Below are 26,352 nucleotides of genomic sequence, written 5' to 3' on the forward strand. Positions count from 1 at the left end.
GTTAGAGCAGCAACGTAGCCCTACAGCCATGCTGGGAACCTATTAGATTAAAAAAAAGAAAAAAAGAAGGTCTAGCTGGATTGGAGATAGTCCTGCAAGAGAGATGACGGTCTTTGGAATTGAAATCTGCCCTACTGTATTATTGCATTGTATTGATTAATGGCGGCTTCATGGTTGTTTGCCTCTCCAGCTGTGGATCTAGCTGTGATGGAGCTAAAGAGACAACGTAGGGAAACGGATCTTGCAAAAGCATTGTGTGAACATGTACTAGGGAGAACCCCCTAATTTCCGAAGCTGCATACTGATGACTCAAACGACACAGACAAGGGGATTATGAAAGTACTTTCGTAGCTGCAGCTAAAAAAAACAACAACTAAAAAAAGTGCGTGTGTAGTTTGCATGTTTAATCTTTGTTTTTCTATATCTATACTGTTTTTTTTTCTTCATATTTTGCCAATCCCTTCATAATAGGGCCTTTCTTCAGACGTTTAGCCCCACCATATCTAGAGCCACAGCGAGACCGTTAATGAACAGTAGTATACGGGGTTTATCGCTAGGTGACGCACAGTCCCCTGCAGCACCGGGACCAGCCAGCGACTGCCTCCCAGCACTGCGCTCTAGCGCCCTTCGGGGGTTCCGCCGCATCCAGTCCAAGTGACACGGCGTCCTGGATGTTGTGGAGTGGTCATGGGCTGAGGCAGGCAGGGAGGGTTGACAACACCGAGACAAACGGCGTCAAACGGTACAGGGAACGAACTCTGGTGAGTCCGACTGAGACCTTCGGCGGAATTAGTCCATTAGCCAGCCTCGCTTGTGGTCTACGGGCGGTGTAAAGTTGCCAGTTAACTTGGCGACGGTTTAAATGGAGCAAAACCACTTGACCGAGTCTGCCTGTAGAAGAGCGTCCTCGGCGTGGCCTAGTGTCAGTATGTAAAGTTCACCGCAGCGTAGTGTCATCTGGTTTGGCACGACAGGCTAATTTATAAGTCCGTTTTGAACGGTTTTACAAGTCGGGTTTTCCTTCTAATTGCGCCAAGCTGCGGTGTAAGTGCAGAGAGTTTGCGTTTTACGGACGACAGGCTAACCGTTAGCCGTGTTTCCAAGCTAGCGCTAACAAGCCGACCTCCCTGGTAGTCCCGGCAGTCATGTCGGCAGACTTGATGATATGCTTCTGGCAAGCCGAGAATAACGTGCCGTAAGTTCGGTTATTTAACATTTGTTGAAGTAATAACAATGCCCTTGCAGTCCACCGACGTGAAACGGGGCACGCTTTGCACACCTAGCCTGCTAGGTTAACCTTGGAAACTATTTAATTGACACATCCAGTCCACGTTTAAGCTATGATGCGAGAGTTTGAACTTCAGTAGCGAGTTTGTATCGCTAATATCCTACGTCATTAAAGCGTCTTCTCTTTTTAACATTGGCTAGTAGATAATGGCGTTACTATCTCGTCCAGCTTTGAAAATGTCAAAAGTCACCAATATACAGTATTGCAGTTCTAAGCAAAAACAGGCCCGGCCAAGGAATTGATCCCCTTGTCACTCATCTAAGGCCAAAGCCTGCCTAACCTGCAGAGCTTATTCGCTGCTTCAAAGAGGCAGAGAGTTTAGAAAGGGCTCTTTCCAGCCAAACGAGACAGACCCGAAGAACTGCCACTGATCCCCTTTCTGGTTTGGCCAGTCTTTTTCTTTGGGCTATTTCAATAAACTGGCGTTGGCTTTTCATTCACCAATGTAAACGTCATCTTGCCAAATAAAATTGAGATCATCTTCAGGCACCAATTATCTAAATCATCCCTAAAGAATTTATTGGGGAAACGTAAGAAGTCAATGATTCATCCACCCAATTAACTCTTTTTGGTTAAATTATTACAATAACATATGTAAGGATGGCTTACTACACCTCCACTACCACTTCCGCAGCTGTGAACGTACAAGCTGATCTGAAAACAATATTACCACAATGGCTGAACTTTCTCTTGGCTGTTCTTGTCTAGGTTTGCTGTTGAATGAGTTTTGTTGTTACAGTGAGCAGAGACAGATTTTATGCCAGAAGCAGCTTGACTAGGCTTGTCAGCAGCATGGGGGCCTCCCTTGGATGAAATGCAAATACCCAGGGGCCCTGGCGAAAATAATCACCTCATCACATTGTCTGTCCAATCCAGCTCATTCCGTTCATTTTTTACCATCAAAGTTAGTTGGGATACTTTAAAAGTAGTCAAAAAGAGGTGGGAATAAGTGAGATTAGTAAAGACATGTTGAATGCTATTTGCTGCAGGCCACATTGTTATACTATCTTTTCCCTTCTCAACCTGTTTAACTTTCTCACCTGCCACTCGATGTTAATTGCCCATTTCCCTTTCTCTTCCTGCTTTTACACAGTCTGTCTCCCTCCTCTTGGCCTCAGGTTAGAAAGTTAACACCAGCTAAATCTTTCAAGCCTACACTTTGGTTAGGGCTGGTAAATTATTCCCTATCATTTGAAGTTCTAAATTGGCTTGGCTGGTAAAATTGTGCGGGCGGCTGGTGAATTCAGTAAAGGTCTGTATTTCTCTCTTGTTCTTAGCTTTTCTTGGTTGAAGCAGGCTATTGTGTGTGTATGAAGTGCAGAGTCAAGCAGTGGAAAATACTTTTTGTTTGTGTAATGTAAGAGAGCGGTATGACACAGGTTTGTCCTTTGCATTTTTTTTTTTGTCGTGGTTTTGCTTAAATATTGCCATTAGCTGCCACAAATGTCAACAAATTATGTTGACAGAAGGGTGACCATCCACTGTGCCTTCCTGCTCAGTTCTTTCCCTTCTGTGCTGTTTTATTACCCAGCCTGTGTGACCACTTGGTCGCTATGTGATGGTGGACAAAGCCTTGCTTCAGCTGCAGAGAGTGCGTTTTGTGGGGCCATCTTGTTGCCAAGAAGACTTTCTAGCCAGTTAGTTCTGCACACCCTCATCTGACCTTCTGTGAAGTTTGGCCTTTTAACCTGCTTGTCCCACAGTCTGTGCTTTGTCTTCTCGTTTCTGCACTGAATTTCTTCACTGACTTTGTTTTATTTTATTTTTATGAATTGTTCTTTCTCTCACTCCTTCTCTGTCGCCATCTTCCCTCTCCTTTGGAGCACAGAGGGAATGTTTCATGTCATGGGTGCTAGCATTCACTCAAACTGAAGCTTTAGTTATCTTGTCATGGTTTGCTTTGGTAGACATTTGCCGGGAATAGGATTTAATGTGACACATCATGTGAAATGGGTTAGGCCACCGTTTCCCCCTTTTTTTTGCTGCTCTTCGAGTGCCCTGTATAGTAAGTATGCCAATTGGCCATGCTGCACAGAACGTTTGTATGCAAAGTTAATGTGTATTCAAACTGTCCTGATGTTGGTCTCTTATGCTGGGAATATAATTGTGTGCTATTGAATGAATACTTGAGTGCACACACATACATAAACACATGTCCCAAACCCCTCGAATATGTTATTAATGAACTGTACAGAGCCTTCTCTTTCACATGATAACGATAGCAATAGTCAGTGCTTCTTTAGCAGCATTCACGAAGTCTGCCTTGTTCCTTTCACATACCTGTGTATATGTGTTTGTGTGTACAGTATGGGACGGTCTCTACGAGGTTACACTCAGAGGCTGACCATGATTCTCTCATCCCAGAATCGATGCATAACAAGCAGGCCTTTTGTCCTGGCCTTGCACCCGTCTGCCCACACAGTGCTCATAATGTCCTGGAGAAAGAGAGTCTTTATCTTTGCTTTCCAAAGCCCTATTTTACTCACATATTTCAGACTCTGCCCAAGCTGACAGTAGCTTAAACAGGCCAATGTAACAATATGCCTACAGTATTGCTACACCCACCCACGCAGATTTGCCATTAAGGCACATGCATGGGCACACTTGCATGCACACACACACACACACACACACACACACACACACACACACACACATTAATCATTCACTATTCTGTGATATTCTGGTGAGCAGCAGCTTTGTCAGGCGTGTGTTATTGTTGACTGCCGGCAGGTTAACTATAACTCTGTTCCAGCCATTCTGAGGGTGTTAGCATTATCGTTTGTGCAAGCTGAGTTCCCCCATCTCTCCCTTTTCTTTTCTTTTTTCTTTTTTTAAAGAAATAATTTTCAGTTTTTTTTTTTTTCATGGTTGTGGTGGTGGTGGTGTCACTCAAGTTGTTCATAGCTGGGGTTGGAAGGAGGGGTTTGAAGGGGCTGGCCAGAGGCTCGCCAAATGAAATGAGAGAAAGAAATGAGGATAGGGGAGTGGGAGGGAGGAGAATACTGAGGGAGCGGAGTATTGGTGAGGAGGAGAGAGATATAGTGCGAGGGTGGCTGGAGGACAAAGCTTAGAGAGTAGAAGAAGACAGAGCCTAAGAGAGAGAGAGGCTGATATAAAAGGATAAAGGGTGGGTTGTGGTTTGTGTCACATGATCCTTTGGCAGGCAGCAGTGTGGCCAGCTCCAGGTGGCAGAGACACAGGGCGGGGGGGTGGGGGGGAGAGTGGATGGAGAGAGAGCAAGGAAAAGAGAGAGAACAGTGAGCGAGCAGGAGAAGCTAGAAAGGCTGGCCATACAGAACACTGAAACTCCTCATTAAATTCCCTCCTTCCTCGCGCACCCCCTCCCCTCTCCACTTTCTTCTCTCTACCCTTCAGGGTTTTCTTCCCAGTCCCAGCTGACTGCCCTTGATACCTCCTCCTCCTCCTCCTCCTCCTCTCCCCAGCCCCGGCTCCAGTGGGCCAGGGAATGTCCCGGTGCCAAGATGCCTTACGTGGATCGGCAGAACCGCATCTGTGGCTTCCTGGACATCGAGGAGAATGAGAGCAGTGGCAAGTTTCTGCGGCGCTACTTCATTTTGGACACACACCAGGGCAGCTTGGTATGGTTCATGGACAACCCACAGGTAACCGCACAGGGTAATGTTAGCTTTGCTCTTAGCAGTTGGGGTGGCCCTACCTACAGCAAACTGTGGAGGCTAATGTTTCCTAAGCTTTCAGCAATATGCATGCACAACCCACCGGTATCTATAGACTGGCTAATGTTAGATAGGTTCTTAGTGACTAGAGAAGGCATCCTACAAGCACTGAGCAAGGCTTAAATATGGCGTAGCTGTTAGCAGTCTTGATGATGAGGCTACTAGATGCTAACCACATGCTAATGTTAACGAAAATATTAGCCTACTGTTAGTCGAAGTTTTGACATTACATTCATTGCACAATCCCTGAGATAAAGGAGGAATGAGCCAGCAATATACATGCTGGTTGCCACGAAGTAGGAACCACAGAGGTACAGGAATGGCAACCTGGCAGTAGCGTAACCATTAACAAGTACACAAATGTATAACTCTTATTAGCAATGTGGATATAGTCAACTCAAGCAGAGGATAGGCGCACTAGAAATATGATTTTATTCATGTTTTGGATGGTTCCTAGTTGTAAGCAATGACCATAAAGCATTTCAATGCTCACTGACCCCTAGTGTAAAAGGAGTGCACAGTTATTACAGCATACCTCTCTCTAGGTTTGTACATCATGCTAGTCAGAAATGTTGCATTTGTTGAAGCGTTCTGCTACATGACTTATTCATTAATCATGTACGGCAGGAGATATATTGAATTATTCAGCCCTGTTCTTTTTATAGAGTTTAAAACCTGAAAATTTAATGAAGTCGAATACGGATCTCCCAGGTTCAGAGCTACAACAGGATACTTGCCTTGCTCAACGGCAGTTCATTTTACAAAAGTCAATACACAAACTTGAATTCCAAATAATACTATTCAGTATTCTCATCATAGCATTTTAGTTTGGTTCAACAGTAAAAGCTTTTAACATAATGAATTGTTTTCATTCTTTTCATTCATTTCATAGGTTCTGTGTTCATTTGCATATCATAGGTGCAAGCTTTTTTTTTCAGTGGTCTGAGATGTTCTTCTCCTTACAGAACCTGCCAGTTGGTGCAGATTGTGTTGGCTCCCTCAAGCTAACCTACATCTCCAAAGTAAGCAAAAATAAAGCCACCATAGCCAACTTTATATGATGTAATTTGAAAAGAAAAAGACATTCAAATTGGTTTTGAGTTACAGGAGTATATCTTGTATCTAATAACTAAGTCTGGTCCTCTTTCCCTGTTAGGTTAGTGATGCCACTAAACTGAGGCCGAAAGCAGAGTTCTGTTTTGGTAAGAACTCCTTCCCAAGCCCTCCTGGCTGTTTTTCACTTTGAAACATTCAAACTGTAAATTAAATAGTTTTTTTTTAGGCACTTTTGCTATTTAGCATCTCATCTTAGTCCCTGCAGCAGTGATTTTCAAAGACATTAACAGTAGAAGTGTGTAGATAGATACCTGTGACTGAGCAATGCGCAGTCACCATTAAAGCTGATGGGGGATTGTTTGCTGTCCTTGTCTCAAATCTGGTCTTGGTCAAATATTGCTCTCCGCACACTTTCCTCTCCGTTGACCAGGTAGCCAGTCAAAGCCCTACACAACACTGGCTTTTTAGCCAACAGACTGAGATGCAGGAAGCCATGGCAGGTGATGACCTGGGCCTGTATTTATCATACCTAATCGTTTTAGGCCTGGTTTTGCCATTCATATCCTGACAGTCTAATGAGTGAGATCATCAAGTTTAGCACTTGTGTCGTAGTCCCAAATCTTGTACTTATTAAAGTCATATTATTATTTCTTTGCTTTATGAATTCATGTGCTCAGCATTTACAAGTCCCTCTGAATGAGCTTATTTATTTTATACAGAGTTTCTGCTCATATCTTTCTAAAAAATGCCCAATAGGTGACCCACAGGTGACCCACAGTGTGCAGTGAGACATGGCTTAAGTAATTCAGAAACGTATAGAATAATTAGTTGTTGTTTTTCAGTTAGTCTGGAGGGTCTAAATAAATGCTGTGAGGGGGACCAGTAGCTGTAAGCTCACTGCTGTGAAACCCTATGGATGTTATTGGTACCAGGGGACTGCTTGAATGAAGTAGATTGAAGCACCAGGCTGAACTTTACCAAAATTTCACACATGCATCCACATATTTAACAGTCCTGTCTGTCAATTAGTTTGTAGTTTAAATCTCTAAAATGACATTTTTAACAAGGGAGTTCATGCCATTTCACACATAAATGGATATTGATTTATATCGATTTTTATAAGGGTTTTTTTTTTTACAACCTCAGTTTTATTTTCATAAAAGTGGTGGTGCAGTAGTTAGCACAGCAAGAAGGTCCTGGGTTCGAACCCCGGGGGTTTTCAAACCTTGGGGGTCCTCCCAGGTTGTCCTTTGTGTGGAGTTTGCATATTCTCTCCGTGTCTGCGTGGGTTTCCTCCGGGTGCTCCGGTTTCCTCCCACAGTCCAAAGACATGTAGGTCTGGTGAATTGGCCATACTAACTTGTCCCTAGGTGTGAATGTGTCGGCCCTGTGATGGACTGGAAGCCTGTCCAGGGTGTCTCCCCGCCTGCTGCCCAATGACTGCTGGGATAGGCTCTAGCATCCCCACGACCCGACTTCGGATAAGCAGCTAGGATAATGGATGGATGGATGGAAGGATGAATATTAGTTATGATATTTTATTCACTAGCTACGGGGACTTTGGACACAGGAGCAGTGTTTGACATTGCTTTACACTGTTGTCTTTTGTGGCCACAGAAACATAATGAGCATCAGACATTTCAGTCCAAATGAAATATTATCAATTATCCATATGGAGGTGAATGCGACAGTGGCAGTTAAAAACATTATTATTGAAATAGTCCATTGCATTACTGAGCTTCTTCCTGGTTCAGCTTGCAGGAATGACCAGCCTAGTCACCCTAGGTGTCCATAAGGTGCCCATTCAGTTAGTATCCTGTCAGTGCAATTAAGAAATCTTAGATAATGGTAAAATCATGTGTACAGTATACATCGATCAGCCAAAACATTAAAACCAACAGCCTAATAATGTTTAGGTCCCCCTTGTGCCACCAAAACAGCTCTGACCCACTGAGGCATGGACTCCACAAGACCTCTGAAGGTGCCCTCTGGTATCTGGCACCAAGACCTTAGCAGCAGATCCTTTAAGTCCTGTAAGTTGTGAGGTGGGGCCTCCATGGCTCGAACTTGTTTTTCCAGCTCATCCCACAGATGCTCGATCGGATTGAACTCTTTGTCATGTTCCTCAAACCATTCCCGAACAATTTTTGCAGTGTGGCAGGGTGCATTATCCTATTGAAAGAGGCTGCTGCCATCAGGGAATACCTTTGCCATGAAGAGGTGTACCTGGTCTGCAGTGATGCTTAGGTAGGTGGACGTGTCAAAGTAACATCCACATGAATGCCAGGACCCAAGGTTTCCCAGCAGAACATTGCCCAGAGCATCACACTGCCTCCGCCAGCTTGCCTTCTTCCCATAGTGCATCCTGGTGCCATCTCTTTCCCAGGTAAACGACACACATGCACCTGGCCGTCCACGTGATATAAAAGAAAACCAGGCTACCTTCTTACGTTGCTCCAAGTTCCAGTTCCGATGCTCACGTGCCCTCATGGGCACTCTGACCGATCTGCAGCTATGCAGCCCATACACAGCAAGTTGCGATGCACTGGTGTGTTCCAACACCTGTCTATCACAGCCAGCATTAGCTTTTTCGGCAAGTTGAGCTACAATAGCTCTTCTGTGGGATTGGACCAGACGGGCTAGACTTCGCTCCCCACACACATCGATAAGCCTTGTGCATCCAATCGCTGGTTCACTGGTTGTCCTTACTTAGACCACTTTTGGTAGGTACTGACCGCTGCATACTGGTAACAGCCCACAAGATGTGCCATTTTGGAGATGCTCTGACCCAGTCGCCTAGCCATCACAATTTGGCCCTTGTCAAAGTCGCTCAAATCCTTACCTTTGCCAATTTTTCCTGCTTCCAACACATCAACTTCACGAACTGACTGTTCTCTTGCTGCCTAATATATCCCAGCCCTTGACAGGTGCCACTGTAACAAGATAATCAACATTATTCACTTACCTGTCCGTGGTTTTAATGTTTTGGCTGATCGGTGTATTTAGACCAGTGTTTCCCAACCCAGTCCTCAAGGAACACCTATCCTGCAGATTTTCTTTGCAACCCTGAATAAGATACCTGTTTGTAGTTATTCAACCAATCAGCAATGAATTATGTCAGCTGTTGCACACCTTGCATAATTAAGTGCTATGAGATGATTGGTTGAGTAAGTACAAGCAGGGCTACCTATGCAGGGTTACAATGAAAATCTGCAGGATAGATGTTCCTTGAGGACTGGGTTGGGAAACGCTGATTTAGACTAACTGAGGCACTAGTTTTTTTTTTTTAAGGACTGATTTAAGGCTTGTTTTCCATGGTACACCTTAAGACACCATTGTAAAGCGATGTCTAATAGTGTTCCCATGTTCAAAATCTCTACAATGAAATTGGTCAAGAAAATGATATTATAACTAATATGCACTCTGGAAAAACCAAGGAGAATAAGACCCAGGATGTTAAAAAAAAACAGAATTTTCCTATTAATTTATTAGATGTATTTTGTTGTTTGTGGTTCTTTTGGATAACTGGCTGTTTTAGGGTGTTGGTGATTTTGGCTCTTAGACAAGTGTCACTCTAAGGTCCTCAAAATCATCTGCAATCGCAGTGTAGAAATACAATTTTCTTTGTTTAAACAAAAGCAGTTGACATGGTCATTTTTACCTTTTGAGCAGGTACCTTGTTCCTCTGAAAATTTTTCGTTTTTTTAGCTGGCATAATTTTTTCAGATGGGGTGCTCTGTGATACGTAAAGGGAAATTATTTTTACCAGTCTCTTTCACAGGGATATCAGTACAGGGTCAGCTGCAGAACCACACCCGTTGAGTTGGTAGCGATTCAGTGTTGTAGTGAATAGGGGCTTGAACCTAAGTTCTCTGCTTACAGAGCAATCTGATAATAATGGTACCCTTCATTCCCACATTTGTTTTGCTTGTGTTGAGCCTTTACCTGACCATTGTAATCTGACCCTGTATTTTTAGAATCAGTTTAAAGGGGTTTTGTTTTGGGGTTTTTTTTTGGGGGGGGGGGGTTTGTGGTTGGTTTGCTTAAAGGGAGTTGCCTTCATTTCATGTCAAAACCATCTTTTAGTATCTAGACTTCTGGACATCTGGCTCGTGTTAAAATATTATTTCACAAGTGGTTTCATCATGGATTCAATCCCCCCACAGCATCCCTGGGGCCTGTATCGCAAAGCAGGATAACTGAATTAACCAGATAGCTGCAGAGTAAAACCTGGAACTGCTCATTTTACTTCAGTTCATGTTCTGTATTTGGAGGATACCAGGTTTCACTCGGCAACATCATCCAGTTATCTTCAGTAATCCTTGGTTGTTCTTATTACGCTCTGCAAATATACATGTGACCCTACCTCACCCTTCACTGACCCTGTATGTGTCTGAGTCTGAAACCCTCTGTGTGTCTGCATGTAAGGTGTGTTCCTCAAGAGTGTTGAGGGAAGTGGATCTTTAATTTGCCATTTGAATGTAATGGAAGGTTGTTTCTTTTGCTATGTTTTCATTATTATTATTATTATTATGGTGGATGAAAGAGTGCAGTCTTGATTATATCCTGTACATTAGTCCTTTCCTTCTGTTCTCATGCTCTCTAGAGGAGCAAGGATTGTTGCGTAAACATGAACCATCATCTCTGTAGCACAGAGAGGTTATGTAGGAACAAACCTCAATTCTTCCATTATTGTACACCAGGCAACCCTCCCCATCTCCCGCTGTTTCACCTTTTGATAGCAGGAAACACTAGTGTGTGACATATAACTGACGAACCTGAATGCCTGTTTGAGTGTGCATGCACACACAATCTGCCACTGTTTAGATTTAAACAGGATGTCGACATCCTAATCCGAACTCGGGTCAAAAAAAAAAGTACCAGGGTATTTTTGTGTGCCATATGTTTTGCTTATACAGTTGGCTCCTGTGCATCTTGTGAGTTATATTTAAAAGGATTCTTAATTATCATTCCCAGGAGAAGGATTTGGGGAGACTTTGAAAATACTAGCTGTCGTTTTGCCAAATGGTTTTACAGTTAAAAAACTTTCCAAGTGACATTATGAAAATACAACTTGATTGATTCAGGGATATGTGTGCATGGGGGAGTGGACATATGTATGTGCGTGTGTGCGTGCATGTGTGTTTGTATATAGGCTTATTGTGCATGTTTGTGAGACTGAGCTTTGTGTTTTTGTGCATGTGAACATTGCTGCCCAGCTGCATGAGTCAGCCACACATTTTTTTGGGCACTGTGTATGCGCACTATTGTGAGTCAGATCTGAAATCCCCCCTTTCAAGATTAGTATTCCCAATGCTCTCGAGATACCAACACCCTCTATTTCTACCGCCCGCTCAAAGTGTGCTTGCAGTTCCAGATGCATGTTGCAATGCCATTTTTTTCTATTGTAATATAAACCTTGGTCTTTTAATATCAGATTTGAATGTTTTGAGTGATTTCACCTTTTTTCACAAAATGTGCAAATAAATGTTTTAATAGTTTGAACTATCAGACAATATAGTACCAAGGGAATGTTTATTTGAAATAGTTTTCACCTCTCTCTCAGCCACTGCATTTCATTTTTCTTGTTTGGGGTTAACTACTCATTTGGATTTAAGCTATACCTCTCCTCATCCTATGATTTATTTAGCAGTTTGAGGATGAATGTAAATGTCTGTTGGCCTGTATTTTATTGTACAATTGAGTCCTAGGATGATCAAAATCAGCTTAAAATCAAGATTGCACAGATTCATCCACATCGGTCCTTTGAATGACATGACCAATTTGTCAGTTTGAGTCATGTTTAGAGGGGAAGATTAAGTGAGGCTTTACAAAAACTGGGGCAGTAACTCACATACACACACACCATGCATGCATATAGAGAACAAGGAAAAATGTTCTCCATTGTGCCACAAAGTTTGAGCTTTCATTACTTTCTACAGCTCTCCCTCCCCTGACTTACAAGTCAAACTTTGATTTATCCCCATGATGTAGAATGGAGACGGAGGCAATGGGCAGATTGAGGGAGAGGTTGGGAGGAAGGAAGAATGAGGAGAGGGAGATGGTTTGAAGGATTTATATGAGAAGGAAAGAGAGACAAGCCATTTCTGAGCCTAAATCATTGATTCATAGCTAATCATGGTTTGACCCAAAAACATCTTTGTGATTGATAATGGCATGAGCATGTGAGCGCATGCGAGTGTGTGAGAGAATGTGTGACTTGTGCATTGAGAAGAGAGAATAGTTGGTGATAGCCTTGAGTCTTTTGCCATCATGGTATGAAGAGGATAGGTGGGTGTAGACTGAGGCAGACTGATGCTGATTCTAGCTAGGTCATCCGCTAGGATGGAGAGGGGGTAGGTGGTAGTGTGGGGGAGTCTGTTCTTCAGCTAAGTCATTTTCCACTTCCAGAAACATCCATGGTTAATGGAGCCATGCTCTCGTTACGCCCCATCCTATTAGCTACACCAGATGGGCAGCCGACTTCACAACTCAACTCCCGTTCTACGGCCCATCTCCCGACTAGTAGTGCTCATCTCTACAGCTGTGAGGTTTACTTAAGATGAGGAGCTAGAAACTCTTGGAAGAGTTGGCTAGTACACTTTCATTTTCCTAAATTGCTGCTAACATGCAGACACAAATATTCCATGGTTTTTCAATGAACAAAACCGGATTAGATGAATTAGTTGATAGAATCTTTCCTGCGTGTTGAACAAGGAAGTAAAGTCATCAGAAAGAAGAATTTTGCATGTTGAGAGAGCCATGAAACTGGGGTCAAATTCCATGTAGTGCAAACCTACATGGTCAATAAACATGATTCTGATTTTATCTCTGAACGTCCTCTTACCATCTCGCTCCCTGTTCTGTCTCTCTCTCTCTCTCTCTGTATGTCTCTCTCATGTATTAGTCATCAATGCAGGAATGAGGAAGTTCTTCCTGCAAGCCAATGATCAGCAGGACCTGGTGGACTGGGTCAACGCTCTCAACAAAGCTACCAAGATCACTGTAAGACTAGGGAGAACAAACGGATGCACAAATTTAAAAATTGTGGTCTTGTTAAGAATAGCTTAGTTTCCGGGGTTTTTACTTAACTTTCCCACTGACTTTGAGTGTGACAAATTTGTTGATATATATACACTACCGTTCAAAAGTTTGGGATCACCCAAACAATTTCGTGTTTTCCATGAAAAGTCACACTTATTCACCACCATATGTTGTGAAATGAATAGAAAATAGAGTCAAGACATTGACAAGGTTAGAAATAATGATTTGTATTTGAAATAAGATTTTTTTTACATCAAACTTTGCTTTCGTCAAAGAATCCTCCATTTGCAGCAATTACAGCATTGCAGACCTTTGGCATTCTAGCTGTTAATTTGTTGAGGTAATCTGGAGAAATTGCACCCCACGCTCCCAGAAGCAGCTCCCACAAGTTGGATTGGTTGGATGGGCACTTCTTTGAGCAGATTGAGTTTCTGGAGCATCACATTTGTGGGGTCAATTAAACGCTCAAAATGGCCAGAAAAGAGAACTTTCATCTGAAACTCGACAGTCTATTCTTGTTCTTAGAAATGAAGGCTATTCCATGCGAGAAATTGCTAAGAAATTGAAGATTTCCTACACCGGTGTGTACTACTCCCTTCAGAGGACAGCACAAACAGGCTCTAACAGGTACTATTTAATGAAGATGCCAGTTGGGGACCTGTGAGGCGTCTGTTTCTCAAACTAGAGACTCTAATGTACTTATCTTCTTGCTCAGTTGTGCAACGCGGCCTCCCACTTCTTTTTCTACTCTGGTTAGAGCCTGTTTGTGCTGTCCTCTGAAGGGAGTAGTACACACCGGTGTAGGAAATCTTCAATTTCTTAGCAATTTCTCGCATGGAATAGCCTTCATTTCTAAGAACAAGAATAGACTGTCGAGTTTCAGATGAAAGTTCTCTTTTTCTGGCCATTTTGAGCGTTTAATTGACCCCACAAATGTGATGCTCCAGAAACTCAATCTGCTCAAAGAAGTGCCCATCCAACCAATCCAACTTGTGGGAGCTGCTTCTGGAAGCGTGGGGTGCAATTTCTCCAGATTACCTCAACAAATTAACAGCTAGAATGCCAAAGGTCTGCAATGCTGTAATTGCTGCAAATGGAGGATTCTTTGACGAAAGCAAAGTTTGATGTAAAAAAAATCTTATTTCAAATACAAATCATTATTTCTAACCTTGTCAATGTCTTGACTCTATTTTCTATTCATTTCACAACATATGGTGGTGAATAAGTGTGACTTTTCATGGAAAACACAAAATTGTTTGGGTGATCCCAAACTTTTGAACGGTAGTGTATATATATATATTTTTTTATGTCTGTGCATGCAATTTGAAGTTTATGGTGAGTTTAACCTAGCTTAGCTGAACTGCTGGATGTCTATTGGGAACATTAGCAGCTCCTCTCAAAAGGCCAATTACTTTTTACTTGTTGGTTGTTAACAATTTTTCTTACCCTACATTTTCACATGAACTATTTTGAACTATTTTTCCGCAATATGTATACCCATTGTCTAGAAGAGGATGGATATGTGTATTACAGAAATTTGTTCAAAACAATCATCTAATTCCTAAGATTTTGTACTTGTGGAAACGTTGATTGGGAAGAATTATTTACTATAGGCTAATGAGTAAAAAGTATTTATGAGTGACTTCAGAGAAGGCGTATTTCTCCTCTTTTGAGTGACGTTGCTAATGATCCCAGTAGACATCCAGCAATTTAGCTAAGCTAGGCTAAACTCGCTGTTCAGCATACCTTCAGAACTGCATGTACAGACATAAAAAAGGTATCCATGAGTTTGTCTGACTCCATTTAAAAATGTGATATAGAGTAAAAACCCAGGAAATCAAACTATCTCTTTAAGCAACTTTCGTAATTTGTTCATGATCTTTGTTTTGTCTCCTTGGTAAAATTTTATCTCGCCCTATTCTGCTAAAGAAAGCACGGCTGCCTAGCAACCAGTTCAAAATGAGTCAGGGCGTGATTAACGGGATGCTATGTGTGCTTGCATGCGTGTTTGTTTCCCTACAGGTGCCAAAGTCATGTGATGGTCAACAAAATGCAGAGAACCAAAAAGCTTTACTTGATGTCCTAGGGCCCAAAAAACAGGTCTCTTACAAGACAGAAATTATAGGAGGGGTTCCCATCATCACTCAGACACAGGTGAAATTGTTTGCTTACACACACATTTGTTTTTCTGTACTGGTGAGGACCCTCAATGACTACATTAATTTTCTAGCCCCAACCTTAACCATTAGAATTATATGTATAGCCTTAACCGTATCGTAATTCTGACAACCCCAAATTCTATCCTAAAATGTTCTCACTTTACAAAAAATAGATCTCACTCTTACGGCTGGTGCTCACAAATATAGCTGAACAAGAACACACACACTCACACTGTGTTCTTTCCTCATTTACCCTGTTTTTCTGCTCTAATACATCAAGGCTTGAGATCACGAAATGAACAGGGAAAACCCATACCTATCAAAGTGTCCTTGAGCTCAATTAGGGCTGGGCGATTATGGACAAAATCAAATATCAGGACATTTTTGACCGAATACCTCGATATCAATATTGTAAACATAGGGTTAGTGGTTGTGTCAGGAAGGGCATCTGACATAACATTTTGCCAAATCATTATGCGGATTGACAAGACCGCCATCGGTGCTGTGCCCTCGCAGGGTACCGATGGAAACTATCAAATCCGCAATGGCGACCCCTGGGAAACAAGAAACAAACCGAAAGAAGAATTGTAGACATGACTATTGGTGCTGTTACAAAATATTTACATAATGACATTTTTGATAAACACTCATAAGTAATGTGGATATGATGTCCAACAAATAGAGAAAAATAATATAACTGGTAGAACAGTCTAAGTTTAGAAAATTGTTATGTAATGCAGCCTTTAAAACCAGAAAGATAACACTCATGTCGTCTCATGACACTACGATGTCCAAAATCCCAGATGTTATCTAGTCTTATATCACGAATTGATATAGTGCCCAGTCCTAAGCTCAATATTTACACAGTATTAGGGGTGTCATGATTTGGATTCTAAATCGAAGATTGATCGAAATGAGCTTTCGATTTTGAACTATGAAATCAAAAGCAGGATCAGCGATTCTCCCAGTAACTGTTTTTTCTCTCCACTCCTGCATACTTGTACGTGTCCGGGGGGAGGGCAACACTTTAAAGATGACACAGCGTAGCTTACCAGTAGCCTGCTGATGCACTTTGAGATGCCATGGCCACTTCTGCTTCCGGTGTGGGAAGATGGTGGTGCAAATTCACATTTGCAGCGGCCTCACCCAGTACCGTCCATGCAGTGTCTTTGTCCACGTCTGCGTCTAAGTTTGTCTTCGTTTGATGGCTGGGACAGCTGGTGCTGGATCGGCTGGGAGAGCTTGGTCTGCTACATCCTGTGGACCCACGGACCACAGCCCTGCCTGGAGCTGTGCCCGACGAGGTAACACCGAGGGCAGTCTGACAGGATGCGGAAGTGGGGCAGGCTAAGCTAACTGCCCATGCAGAACGGCAGTTCCGACAGTCATCCTGGGTGGCGTTCGTTCTCCTGGACAGTGATTTTTATTTTTTATTTTTTTAGTTTAGATGTGTGTGTTAGTTTGGATATATGTGTTCTTGTAGTTTTTGGATGTGTGTTTTTGTTTTTATGTTGCATTGCTGTGGGCTGGGAGAAACAATGTTTCCTTTCATTTCATGTGCACAAGTGCATGAAATGAAATGACAAAGTGTTTCTTTTTCACTCCTGGAGTCGGAGATGATGGAGAAACAACAGAACTGGAATATCCTCCTGCTTTCCCGAAGTCACCGGTGTGGCAACATTTTGCCTTCCCCGTGAGTTATGTGAACAAAAATCGTGTTGTTGACAGAAAAACTAGTTTGTAGGCTATGCTACACACGGGTACCATACGCCACCTCAGGCAACATGACAAATATGTTGACTGGTGAAATAAGGTATTGTTATTACATTTTAAATCAATTATTTAAATTTGACCACGTGACCTTAGTGTGGTACATTCCAAAAATAAATATGGTGGTTATATCACACTTGATACCATGTAGCCTAAATTATTAAAAAAGAATTTGAAAATGTCAATGACAGTTGTCAGGGCATAAAACCAATGATCTGTTGATCAAGGCTCGATAGTCCAGCGATGGCATAGCTGTCACTGCTGAAACAAATGTCTAAGTTGGAAACCAAATCGTGGATTTAAAGTCGAATCGTAGATTAGGAGACTCGTGACACCCCCACAAAATATATGCAAATTAAAGAAAAAGAAAAAAGGAAACGCATACTTAATATGGACTTGAGCAAATCGACTATACATTTAGAATTTTATTTTGACAAATTTAACATGACTTTCAACATCCAACAGTTGTAAATCCTTACACAGACTTTAGGAAAATGGAAGGGAGGTGGAAGCAAACAGGGACTATACTGATATGTATGTTAAGCAATATCTTAACTTTTTAGATTTTTTTTTTAAAATTTTTAAATGTTGCTCAATCTCTTACTCGAAATGAAACAAATGGTGTATTTTGCCCCCCCAGCGGGAAGGGGGTGACAACGCAGAGGGGCCAGAACGTGAAGCCATGCGACGCTCCCACAGCCAGCTGCCCTACTTCCTGGGAAGGCCAGCTCAGGAGCAGACTGTCATCAAGTCTGGCTACTGTGTCAAACAAGGAGCAGTGGTGAGTTCCTTGGAGCTCGGTACTTTCCCTATCGGCTTGACCTCAGCCTCCATTTAGAAAGAGCCTAAGAATTTAGTGTGGGATTCAGGGCCTACTTACATAAGGAAGTTCTGGTGTAGAACGTGTACTTCTGAAATGAAAGTCAGCTATGAAAGGTCATGTGCGTTGATTAGTTATCTTCAATCAGTGCTGCCAGTTGTCAAATGAATGAGGCTGCTGATTATGATGAAAAATGGAGCAACGGGGAGTTTTTAAGAAGGTAGAATGCAGAACAGTCTAGTAAGGATGTGCCCCAGTGATTTGGCCTGCTGATGTGCATTATACCACTTGCAAATGTGTGAATTTTGGTTCATGCTGCTGTATTTCACCTGTCTTATTGTCCTTAAAAATACACAAGGACAAAAGGATCAAACAAAAGTGCTGATGGTGCAAGTTCCACTAACTTGCCAACATTTATGAATTAATATTGTTTATTGATTGGTTTTGGGTTGTTCGCCAGGATTGCACCCTATACAAAAAGACTAGAAGTTTCCTTTTTGTCCTGTTTTCCCCAGATGAGGAACTGGAAACGGAGATATTTCCTGCTTGAAGAAAACGCGATGAGTTACTTCAAATCCGATTTGGTAATTCACTTTAATAACGCTCTGGAAAGTCTTCAAGAAATGGCTCTTAGTAACGGGACAGGTGGATTAGGGTCATGTTTTCGACTGTCTAAAGATAGAGGAACACCCACACACCCCCAAGTTCTGACACGTTCAGTCCCAAACCCATGGAATTCTGTGCCTCTGTTTCACATGTCCCAGCATGCTCATTTCTCCCTGCCTTGTCTTGAGACAAAAACACTCGCACACAGAGACACAGACACACATACCTACCTACATACAAGTGGTCTCCTTGAAGTACAGCACATTCCTTTTCAGGATCTGCCCTTATTTGATACCATCATTTATCTACTTTTTTCATCGACGTAGGCAGACTCTATCTCTCTACCAAATCAAATGTCCAGGTCAAGAATTGTTGTTACCAAAGTTTCAGTCATTTCAGAAAGGTTTCAGTCATTTCCTAGTACTGCTATGTAGCGGTTAATGCAAATGCCCACTGCTCTTGTGAAATAGATATCAACTATGCAAGGCAGACTTCTTAATCAAGAGACATAATAACATTTTGGGTGGAACCCTTTTCATTGTATGTGATTTTTCATTTCAATGTTTCACTTGCAAAATAGATTGTGTTAAACCTCTACAGACTGGCACGCATATTCCCTGAAGTTGTGTTCTAGGCTTTAATAACATCCACAGACATAATGCACTGGCATTTTGACCAAATTATACACGTCCGTGTCAGTAATCATGTTGCGATCCATTAATTTATCTACTTCAAATATGCTGTGTTTTTACTTTCCGTGCCCATAGGAGAAGGAGCCTCTGAGAATGATCCCGCTGAAAGAAGTTCACAAAGTCCAGGAGTGCAAACAGAGGTATTTGACAAGTTGCAGCATTTTCCTGGCTGTAGTAAACCTCCATATAAGCTTTCTGAAAAGGACATAGTAAGTTGTTAACGTCCCATTTTGTTTCTCTGGTGATTTTTTTTTCTAAGATGGGTGAAATCAGATGTTTATTTTTTTTGTCTTCTTCTCTTTTACTGTAGTGACATTATGATGAGGGATAACCTATTTGAAGTTGTGACCACATCTAGGACTTTTTATATACAGGTGAGAAGGCACTCCCTACAGCGTTCCAGTTTCTATTTAGTTTTCTAGTATTTTCTGCAGCAGTGGTCCTCAACCATACGCCATAGACAGCCATGGTGTATACACATTTTCTTTCTAATGCAACACGAAACCATAGGGCTGTCAATTAATATTCCAAATTTGAATATATAACCGAATTGTAAAAAAAAAAACAGACATTCAAGTGTGAAAATTAATATTTGTTTGTGAAGAGAAAAAACAAAGCAGCACTACCGCAGCTGTCCGCCTCACGATTTCTCGTGAGGGCCTTGGCCGCCGCACTGAATACGCTGCATGACGGACAGGAGTCACACAATCTCACTTTCAAAATGAAATTTAGGTCAAGCTGAAACGAGTGAATAATTCAACAAAAACTGTGTGGTGAAGATGGCAGAGTTCACGACCCAGCTCTGCCGCAGAGAGAGTGATTTTCCCTCCGAACAATCTAAAAAGCCGCGTTTGGAAATACTTGAGATTTTGGTCAAAAAACTTGCTCAGCAAAGATGGAAAGATACCATCAAATTGTTTATTTAAACCAGTATGAATATTACCTAATCTGTATAGAAATTAGGCTATTGAATAACATCAATTACGAGTCATTCATCTCGCTCCGAGAGACGGCGCGAGCGACGTCTATGGTCTTTATATGAAGTTTTACGGTATAGGACATTATTTATTTATTTTGTAATGTGTAAGTATGTGTATCTTTTAAGACATGTTTATGTTGAAATAAATATACCTATGTCTCTCGTATTGATTTGCCCTCTTATGGACATAATGCGATAAAATTTATATTCAAATGGGTTCAAACCCATGTGTTGTTTTTTTTTTTTTGTTTTTTTTTTAGAAGGAATAATCAAACGTTATTTTTGGCCAATTTTGACAGCCCTACTACACCAGCTGATTTCACTAATTAGCACCTTCAACCAGGGGGAGACTAAGCAATGAAATCATCTGGTGTAGAGTTAAGTTTGAAGTAAACTCTGCATACACATAGCTTTAAATGGCACATTATTGAAGACTGCTTCTTTACAATGTACAGCTTTCTCTTTGTTTCCCTTCCAGTACCTGTCACAGCTATTCAAACTCATTTTTGGCTCTCTGTCTTTCTCACTCTGTCTCACTCTCTCTCTGCCACCTAGGCGGACAGTCCAGAGGAGATGCACAGCTGGATTAAGGCTGTCTCGGGGGCCATTGTTGCCCAGCGGGGACCTGGGAGGTCAGCCGCCACAGTACGTACCACTTGCCGCAGCATTTTACAATAGAATACTACCATCCATTCTGGGTTTGAAATCAAGTCATAATGATTAGACTGAAGTGGTACTCGTCTAACAAATCTGATGACTTGAGACTTGCGTGGGACCTGTGGAAATGACTTCACTGCATGCTCTGTCCTTTTGTCTTCCTGTTTCATGTCTAGATTCTCCTCTGTATTTCCGTTCCAGCATCAGTAAAGGTCTCTGCTGGTGGTTTGTCAGTGTGTGCTGAGAAACTTAGTCAGTCACAAAGTTGTGGCACACTATAGTGGCATATCATTTTAGTTTTGTGTGCGAGGGCCCGACTATTCAAATCTGCTCACTGAGCTCCATCTCCAGCTCACACATTTTCACAGGCAGTTAACAGTAACGCAATTTGCAGTAGTATAGATGGAGATTAAGCCATATTACTGACTCAGAGCTTAGTGTCCTCCTCTCGTTAGGTTGAAATCTGTGTCCTCCTCCCTTCCCTTTGTTTCTCCATCTTTCTTTCTATTTTTCTCTCCTCCTCTTTTGTTGTCTATTTCTTCCTGTGTTGCTCTTGTTTACTTTTAGCCCAGTTCACTTTTCTCTTACCTCTGTGCCCTTTACCTTCTCTTTCTTTGTCGCCTTCTATCTCTCTTCTCCTCCTCCTCTCCCAGTGGGTGGGTGGAGCCTGTACTCTAATCCAGCTTTGCACTGTGTTGTTGCAGATGCGGCAGGCCAGACGGCTGTCAAACCCCTGTATACAGAGGTATACGTCTCGAATCGGGGAGTGCAGCAGCACGTATGTCCTCTCCTCTAAACCCCCCATACCCCTACCTTACTGCCCCCCCTTTAAACTGAAAACTTGCCTCTTTTTTTTTTTTTTTAGTACATTGTTTCACTCGCTGGCTGGCTGTTTGTGGTTTTAGACATCGCAGGAGTGGATTGGATCACTGCTTCCATCCAGCGCTCCCGGAATCTAGTCCAAACTCACCCCCTTTCCTCACTGGGGGCTATGACAACCCCACAAGCACTCCTCCCTCTTCAACACACCCCCTCCCTTTTTTTTTGGCTGTGCTCCTCTGTATATCCACCTTCTTCTTTCTCAGTTCAGTTTCATTGCATTTTTTGTGCTCAACAGTGAGTTTTGGGCCAAACCGTTGTTCGATATTAGCTCTTCAGATATTTGAAAAGATGTGAAATCTATTTGATTTGGTTCCTCTTGCATGCGTTGTCAGTCATCATGGGTATGGCCACTAAAATCAAATGCACCTCAAGTCTTTCAAATATTTGAACCTATTCAGTCCTAGTATTGCCCACATGCTGCTCCAAATGACAGAAGTCGGTTTTATTATAAACCCCTTAAACACTGGAAAAACCCTCTGCAGTCACTGCCTCTCTCTCATTTTCATAGCTTGACGTCCTTAGGTTTAACCCGTCCTCACCATCAGTGTTCAGACTTTGTAGCTTGCTCGTGTTGACACTTTTGGGCTGCAAGTACGCACGCACACACCTGATAAATTAACCGCCCGAACACCTTAGCTGTGAATATGTCTAGCACAGACTTGCTTCCTGTTAACCTCAGCCCTGTCCATATCACTTGGTTTATCTCCCTTTCTCTTCTTTTTTTCCTCCCCCTTCATGCCCTGTTCTTTCTCTTTCTCTGCAGTCTGCTGCAGCTGTGTACCTGTCTTAGATGTGTGACATCCTGCTTGTCTCTACTCCTCCCTCCTGTTCGCTGCCTGTATGTTCTCTCTCTCTCTCTCTCTCTCTCTCTCTCTCTCTCTCTCTCTCTCTCTCTCTCTCTCTCTCTCTCTCTCTCTCTCTCTCTCTCTCTCTCCCTCGCTCTCTCTCACCCACAGCAGTAGTTACTGAGTAAATAATTGTCCTACTGTGTAATTAAGGCTAAAAGAGTGCTAAATTTTACACATTCTAACAAGCATCGTCATTGCTGATGCAGTATCCAGGACTCTTCCTATGACATTGAGATGTATTTATTGGCACCTGGACGCTGTTGATAATGGCAAACTGCTGTCTTAGTGAAATAATTATTCCTGGATTGAGTGATGAAATTCAGACTGGATATTCACACGGTGGTCAATAACCCCTTTTTAGGGAGACATTTAACGTTTAAGCAGACCACACATAAATGTGACAGTTGTTTTTACTATAGCATGTCCTAATGCTTTGAGTTTATAGTACAGATGTTTGTGTAACAAATATGCCACCAACTGCTTCATAGCATAAATATCTTTAGCTTTCACTGTTTGCTGTCGCCTTCTTCCTTCCAAGACCCGTTTTTTTCTCTTTCAGAGACTGAAATCTGTCAGTGAAAAGCTGTGAAATAATGGGCGCTGCAACAACTGACTACCGCTTTAAGACACTTAACTTCTTCTACTACTACCTTCTACTACCTGTTGCTACTATCAAGCTATAACCTGGTGATACTACTTCTACTACTTCTACTACTTCTTCTGCTACCACTATTATTACTACCACCAGCGCTTCCTAGCAATGATCCACTTTCTTGAGCACCTACAGTACTACTACTGCAACTACATGCTACCTTCAAAACCAACTCTACTGCAGCTGCATCAGGTCACCGTGCTGTGATTCTTGAGTCTGTAACACACTTTCTCTTCCCAAATGAACTACAGATAGTCTAGTAAGTCTAATGTGCCACCGTTGCTTACCATACTTTGTCTCTCTGTGTCTCTCCTTCTGTTTCGTTGCCCTGTGGATGCAGGACCACCACGGCGGCCGTTCCTCCCCTTCCACATTCTACCGCAGCCCCACGGGCCCCCCTGTCCCTCGCTCGCCCATATCTGCCATGCCATCCTGCTACCCAGAGTGGGGGGCTGCTGTCACGGGCAGCACACGCCCGCAGCCTGGCGTGGGACAGCGAGCATTTCATGAGCCTCCTGCCGCGGCCAAGCCACAGGCACAGCCATGCCCCGCCACGCCTGTCCTTGCAGGAGACGCGCCTGGCAAAGTGACAAGTGACTCGCCGATGTCCACCGTGACCACGACTGCTGCTGCTATGACTGCCGCTGACCTGGAGTCACCATGGCGACGGCGCAGCAGCTTTGAGCCCTACCTGCCCGAGCCTGCCCTCGACTTGGACGCCGCAGACTTGCCGGTCAGCCAGGTCTGATCGACAACCCCCCACCCCCCACGTCACATTTGACGTTTTAGATCCTTGCTAGTTTGGACCAGTTGGGAAAGAAATGGCGTAGGTAAGGGGGAAACACAACGGGGACCTTCGTTATGAAAGCCGACACTGGATACCAAGCCAAAGTTAACAGTGGAATGAATGGCTGTACAACAGCAGGCTGATCTTCTGAGATCTTATGTTAGAGCGGGAAAAAATTATCCACTGATGACCAACCCTTCATCCGCCTGCTCTTGTATTGAAAGGGTTTATTTATTGCTGATAGAGTTGACATCGTCAGAAGAATTCCGTATTAGTTTGCTTGTGCTCATTAAAATGCAATGAGAAAGCTTTATTTTAACCTGCATAGCTTGTAAAGGCACATTGCACGACATTATTTGTGGTGCCTATTTTTCTTAATCACTTTGTGCCAAGTAAATAAGGGATCTTTTAAGGGTGCAAACTGTTTCCTAACGACTGAAAAGAGTCCTCAAATTGAGGACCAGCTTTAAACTGCTCCGCTAATCTCTGTACTAATCCAGATCGTGTGGTCTTTCCCCACCCTCACTGTTGTACAGTAATTGTGACACTCTGAACTCGAGTATTACAATCTGGGCCAGTTTTACAGATAAATGTCAAGTCTAGTCAGGGACTAAGTCCTAATTTTAAGACAAATTGCCACGAGAAGATCATTTGATTCTAGATCTAGTCTTTTAATAGATTACTGCATAACTGGCCCTATATGACCAAGTGTGACTGACATTTATGGCCAACTGTTCAAGTGCCACCTTGAGTTTCTATACAGTGGGTGTCAATTTTTTTGCCCGCTGTCATAGAACACGCAGAATAATGGTAGAGTTTGAATTACACAGAGGTTCCTGGGGTGGAACCCCGCCTTTTTTCATTTAGTGACTTAAAAAATGCCCTGCCAACTAAAGACCCGCCAACACATGGCAAGTGACTTGTTCACTCTGTCAAAGAGAACATTATTGGCAGAATTGCAGATGCACATAATTTATGCCAGTTGACAATCGGTTTAAGTGTATTAAGTGATCGCCCCCTGCTTGTGTACTTGAAAATCACAGCCAGTCAGACCAAACATGAATCACATAGCAGAGTGCTGCCCCAAAAACTCAATACAGTGACAGTGACAGGGTGCACCCTTAGGCGTTCAGAATCAATACAAAACTCAATGTTGAGGTCACAATAAGATTCACTATTTGATTCTATTTCTTAAAATGTATTGATATAACAGAGCTATGATCATACCATACAGTATTGTAGCCAAAATCGGGGGGCAGTCCGGGAGACCGTCACCACAGCCGGGACACGAACCCGTATCTCCCACTCCACAAGCGACGTTAACCAGTCGACTAAAGGGTCCGACCCGTTAGCCAAGGGCCAACGTGTCTACTTATCCATGCCCATGCACGTTACAGTATATATATATATATATATATATATATATATATATATATATATATATATATATATATATATATATAAACACACACACACAGTTTCCAGTTTCAGCTGCTCCCATTAGGGGTCGCCACAGCAGATCATCCATTTCCATCTCTTCCTGTCCGCTGCATCTTCCTCTGTCTACATATGACACTAATCAAAGAAAATTAGTCTCATGTTGTCTCAATGCACCTCTGCCACTCTCTCTTCCCCTTTGAGTATGTTTGTGCATAGGGTTCCCTCCCTCCCTACTCTATGCTGACACGATGCAATGCAGATGCCTATTTAGACAAAAGGTGGGCAAATGAGAGACCTGGGGAAGAAAATGAGAAGAGGATCAATGGTTAGGGTTATGCGATATATTGGTTAGCTTTTCGGTATTGGTCAATAATTGGTTTAAAATACGTTATCTGTATCTGGACAGATATCGATATTATGCCTGATTTGTCACACTGATATAATGTGTTTATCGTGCCAATGGCAACGACATGCGCTGATGTTTGGAAATGTTATGCAAAAAGAATGGGTGCATGTTTTCTCTGTTTAAGATGAAGTAATTTGTGTTCATCTCTGTCAGAGAACCCAGACACCTGGAAAACAGTGTAGTAATAAATCAGGACAGGTACAAATTATAAACCACTGTTTGTTTGGTTTTTTTTTTAGATGTTTGCAATCTGCAGCTGCACCAAACATCAGTGAAACGAAAAATATTATCAGTATCAGCGTAAATGTACAGAGGAAGGTTAGGGCCTTGTGAAAAAATTATTGGAGTTCTGAGATTGAATCCAGAGTTCAGAATTTAATCTCTGGACTCCAGTAAATGTTTCATGTGGCCCTAATTGTCTTCCGTAGAGAGGACCATAGAAATGATTGGATATCGGCAAAACAATTCTTGATTGTGCATCATCCACAATAGTTTTAACAATACACTGTATTGAGCTTTCATTTTTAAATCTTTCTCAATTATATGTTGAGGTTGCCCCCCCCCCCAA

General features: G+C 42.4%; 1 protein-coding gene across 3 annotated transcripts; it reads left to right on the forward strand.

Moving 5' to 3' along the window:
- The first annotated feature begins 646 nt into the window (after nucleotides 1-646).
- Nucleotides 647-25,347, forward strand: LOC130122788 (pleckstrin homology domain-containing family A member 1-like). 3 transcript variants are annotated; one of them, XM_056291809.1, is made up of 13 exons: nucleotides 647-761; nucleotides 4,735-4,914; nucleotides 5,952-6,008; nucleotides 6,143-6,188; nucleotides 12,950-13,047; nucleotides 15,109-15,240; nucleotides 17,656-17,796; nucleotides 18,351-18,419; nucleotides 19,209-19,273; nucleotides 19,444-19,507; nucleotides 20,668-20,757; nucleotides 21,474-21,547; nucleotides 23,492-23,878. In XM_056291809.1, the coding sequence occupies exons 1-13, from the start codon at nucleotides 672-674 to the stop codon at nucleotides 23,739-23,741; spliced, it is 1,356 nt and encodes a 451-aa protein (XP_056147784.1). In that variant the 5' UTR covers nucleotides 647-671; the 3' UTR covers nucleotides 23,742-23,878. The 3 variants fall into 3 exon arrangements, with proteins under 3 accessions (XP_056147784.1, XP_056147783.1, XP_056147785.1); XM_056291808.1 differs by lacking the exon at nucleotides 21,474-21,547 and having other exon boundaries at nucleotides 23,492-25,347; XM_056291810.1 differs by lacking the exon at nucleotides 21,474-21,547 and having other exon boundaries at nucleotides 667-761; nucleotides 4,667-4,914; nucleotides 23,492-25,347.
- The last annotated feature ends 1,005 nt before the right edge of the window (nucleotides 25,348-26,352 follow it).

The sequence above is a fragment of the Lampris incognitus genome, chromosome 13, assembly GCF_029633865.1.
Source record: "Lampris incognitus isolate fLamInc1 chromosome 13, fLamInc1.hap2, whole genome shotgun sequence".
Classification (NCBI taxonomy): Eukaryota; Metazoa; Chordata; class Actinopteri; order Lampriformes; family Lampridae; genus Lampris; species Lampris incognitus.